The 3,848-nt window shown below is 47.5% G+C and overlaps 1 protein-coding gene across 1 annotated transcript; it reads left to right on the top strand.

Annotated features, from left to right (window-relative positions):
* Positions 1–618: 618 nt before the first annotated feature.
* LOC110492697 (neuropeptides B/W receptor type 2-like) lies at positions 619–3,848 on the top strand. Its single transcript, XM_090204023.1, has 2 exons — positions 619–777; positions 924–3,848. Exon 2 carries the CDS (start codon positions 1,088–1,090, stop codon positions 2,120–2,122), a length of 1,035 nt encoding a protein of 344 aa, XP_090060149.1. The 5' UTR covers positions 619–777; positions 924–1,087; the 3' UTR covers positions 2,123–3,848.

The raw sequence follows: 3,848 nt of genomic DNA, 5'->3' as shown, positions 1-3,848 counted from the left end.
GTAATGTTTACACTGTAACATCACCAAGGCAATCAATATAACATTATATTGCCCAGATACACTTAGAGTCCAGGAGCAATAACAACCTCTAGGATCTCCATCCATACAGACAAAAGATAATCACTCATAGCAGCCATACCACACAGCAATATGCCAACAGTTACGCTTTACAATAAATACACCAAGTGTCTATGCAGAGGCGTAATATCATCACTTGGTTATTAATCACTACAGGACAGGAAGTATAGCAACACTTCTGGGTACCTACAGCAAGCTGAGTGCCCCGTGCCTCACTGCGCGCTGTGCTGTGGACTGACGTCACCCGTCCGTGTTTTCCTCCGGTCCAACTGGTTGGGACGTGGACATCTCCAGTTCGCTGCTGCTGCTGCTGCTGCTCACCGAGCGAGCCTCCACGAGCACGGTAAGTCCCCTAATTGAGCTTTTGTTTTTGTTACTTTTGATTGTGGCACAAACATGGCACAAGCATGATTGCCCACGAGATATGTCATGTGTATGGTCTGGAAAAGAAATTTAAAAAACTTAAATATTATTATTGTTGAAAATGTATTTCTGCACTCTCAGTTTAAAAAAAACATTTGTAATTGTGGTCCTATTGTAGGTTATAACTCAAATAACAGTGCGTCACCACCGGGCACACACTGGTTGAATCAACGTTGCTTCTACATCATTTTCAATTCAATTACTTTGAGCCAACGTGGAGCTGGCTGGGAATATACGTTGAATTGACGTCTGTGCCAAGTGGGTCCATTCGTACAGGTGGGTGTTGTGTTTATCCAATCCATTGTGATAGATGCGGGTTAAATTAATGATATAATGTGTTGTGAATAAACTATTAACAGCAGAAGAGGTTTGTTGTGATGTACTGCTTTTCATTTTGTATTCCATATTTCTGCTCTCCGTAGATTTCGTGACGCGGAATGCGTGCGTAAAATCAGACAGAGCCGACCTACACAACAGCCAAAATGACACTTCGCCACTGCCTGTTTTACCTCTAAACAAACATGCATCCCGGACGACGTGCTTTCCTCTATTCTTACGTGCAATAAAACAGTAGAAGACTTAGAAGATGGAGAATATATCTATCTCGAACAGCCGCAGGGTATTTCCAGTGGTGTGTAACGAATCCACGGACTACTATTATCTGAGCGCGACCAACCGGACAGATCTGAACTGCACGCCCCAATCAGAGTTCTACTTTTACGCGGACCTCTATATAGTCCTGCCTGTGATCTATTCGGTAATATGCGCCGTGGGTTTAACGGGGAACACGGCCGTTATCTACGTTATCCTCAAAGCGCCTAAAATGAAGACGGTGACCAATATGTTTATCCTAAACTTGGCGATAGCGGACGACCTGTTTACCCTGGTCCTACCCATCAACATCGCCGAGCACCTGCTCCACTACTGGCCCTTAGGAGAGGTGCTGTGTAAGGTCATCCTGAGCATAGACCACTATAACATCTTCTCCAGCATCTACTTCCTGACGGTCATGAGTGTGGACCGTTATCTGGTCGTTCTGGCGACGGTGCGTTCCAAGCGTATGCCGTACCGCACGTACCGCGCGGCCAAGATAGTGAGCCTGTGCGTCTGGATCCTCGTGATTCTTATCGTGATGCCTTTCACTGTATTCGCCGGGGTCTACATCAGTCCCGATGACTTGGACCGGAAAAGCTGCGTCCTCAGCTTCCCGAGCCCGGAGAGTTTGTGGTTCAAGGCGAGCCGGATATACACCCTGATCCTCGGCTTTGCCATCCCGGTGTCGACCATCTGTATTCTCTACACCATGATGCTGTACAAACTACGGAACATGCGCCTCAACTCCAACGCTAAGGCGCTGGACAAGGCTAAAAAGAAAGTAACTATTATGGTGTTTATAGTCTTAGCGGTGTGTCTGTTCTGTTGGACGGGGTTTCACCTCAGCACCATAGTGGCTCTCACCACCGACCTGAGGACCACTCCGCTGCTCATCGGGTTGTCCTACTTCATCACCAGCCTCAGCTACGCCAACTCTTGTCTTAACCCTTTTCTTTATGCCTTTCTGGATGACAGCTTCAGGAAGGCGTTCAAGAAGATGCTAGAATGTAGACCTGCAGGAATGTAGTAGCCTACAGGCTTAGTGGATAGTGGATACAATACGGTATGTTAATATTGATGCCATTCAAAAATAAACTATGATCATATTATTTATGTTTGCTTGAATCTACATTAGGTGATTATCATTGTTGCCATGGTATGACTTAAATATTTAATATATAACATGGAATATATAACATGGAATAAATAATATGGAATCATATGGATTCTGGCCAGGATTGGAGGGGAGTATTTCTTTTTCATGGACATTTGTCTCCCCCTGGTGTCCTGAGAGGGCAGGTAGCCTCCACCGTAGTGAGAAGGCAGGTAGCCTCCACTGTAGTGAGAGGGCAGGTAGCCTCCACCGTAGTGAGAAGGCAGGTAGCCTCCACTGTAGTGAGAGGGCAGGTATCCTCCACTGTAGTGAGAGGGCAGGTAGCCTCCACTGTAGTGAGAGGGCAGGTAGCCTCCACCGTAGTGAGAAGGCAGGTAGCCTCCACTGTAGTGAGAGGGCAGGTATCCTACACTGTAGTGAGGGCAGGTAGCCTACACTGTAGTGAGGGCAGGTATCCTCCACTGTAGTGAGAGGGCAGGTAGCCTCCACCGTAGTGAGAAGGCAGGTAGCCTACACTGTAGTGAGGGCAGGTAGCCTACACTGTAGTGAGGGCAGGTAGCCTACACTGTAGTGAGGGCAGGTAGCCTACACTGTAGTGAGGGCAGGTAGCCTACACTGTAGTGAGAAGGCAGGTAGCCTACACTGTAGTGAGAAGGCAGGTAGCCTACACTGTAGTGAGGGCAGGTAGCCTACACTGTAGTGAGGGTGGGTAGCCTACACTGTAGTGAGAAGGCAGGTAGCCTACACTGTAGTGAGGGCAGGTAGCCTACACTGTAGTGAGGGCAGGTAGCCTACACTGTAGTGAGGGCAGGTAGCCTACACTGTAGTGAGGGCAGGTAGCCTACACTGTAGTGAGGGCAGGTAGCCTACACTGTAGTGAGGGCAGGTAGCCTACACTGTAAGTGAGGGCAGGTAGCCTACACTGTAAGTGAGGGCAGGTAGCCTACACTGTAAGTGAGGGCAGGTAGCCTCCACTGTAGTGAGGGCAGGTAGCCTACACTGTAGTGAGGGCAGGTAGCCTACACTGTAGTGAGGGCAGGTAGCCTACACTGTAGTGAGGGCAGGTAGCCTACACTGTAGTGAGGGCAGGTAGCCTACACTGTAAGTGAGGGCAGGTAGCCTACACTGTAAGTGAGGGCAGGTAGCCTACACTGTAGTGAGAGGGCAGGTAGCCTCCACCGTAGTGAGAAGGCAGGTAGCCTACACTGTAGTGAGGGCAGGTAGCCTACACTGTAGTGAGGGCAGGTAGCCTACACTAAGTGAAACCATGGGGCTTTAACAGTGATGTAGCCTATAACACTTTGCTGTAAATACATAGGCGTTGTTCTGGCCTGTCATTGTGAACCATAGACAAACTGGGTCAACTATAGTGCACAGTCCTAATACAACTAAAGATGTGAACTAATTCTACTTTTCAGTCAGTCTATCTTACGGATAATAATGACAATATATTTACATGTTCAAGTTCAAGTAATCGTTTGTGTTGACATGACACACTTTGAAAATGACTTGTTGCTTTTTTCCCCGATACCAAGAGAGTCTCCGCATGTTGTGTTCGTAGGTAGCAGTTATACGCTGTATCATACAGACATCAATTCATTGATTTTTTATATCTGATGACAAATAAAACAGAAGCAAA

The sequence above is a fragment of the Oncorhynchus mykiss genome, chromosome 16 (genome assembly GCF_057628025.1).
Source record: "Oncorhynchus mykiss isolate SJ-2025 chromosome 16, ASM5762802v1, whole genome shotgun sequence".
Classification (NCBI taxonomy): domain Eukaryota; kingdom Metazoa; phylum Chordata; class Actinopteri; order Salmoniformes; family Salmonidae; genus Oncorhynchus; species Oncorhynchus mykiss.
The sequence above is the reverse complement of the archived record's forward strand: the minus strand, read 5'-3'. Positions and strand labels throughout refer to the sequence as shown.

What these genes read in the sequence shown, in the direction of transcription:
- LOC110492697 (XM_090204023.1), top strand. Translation starts at nt 1,088, where the DNA reads ATGGAGAATATATCTATCTCGAACAGCCGCAGGGTATTTCCAGTGGTG.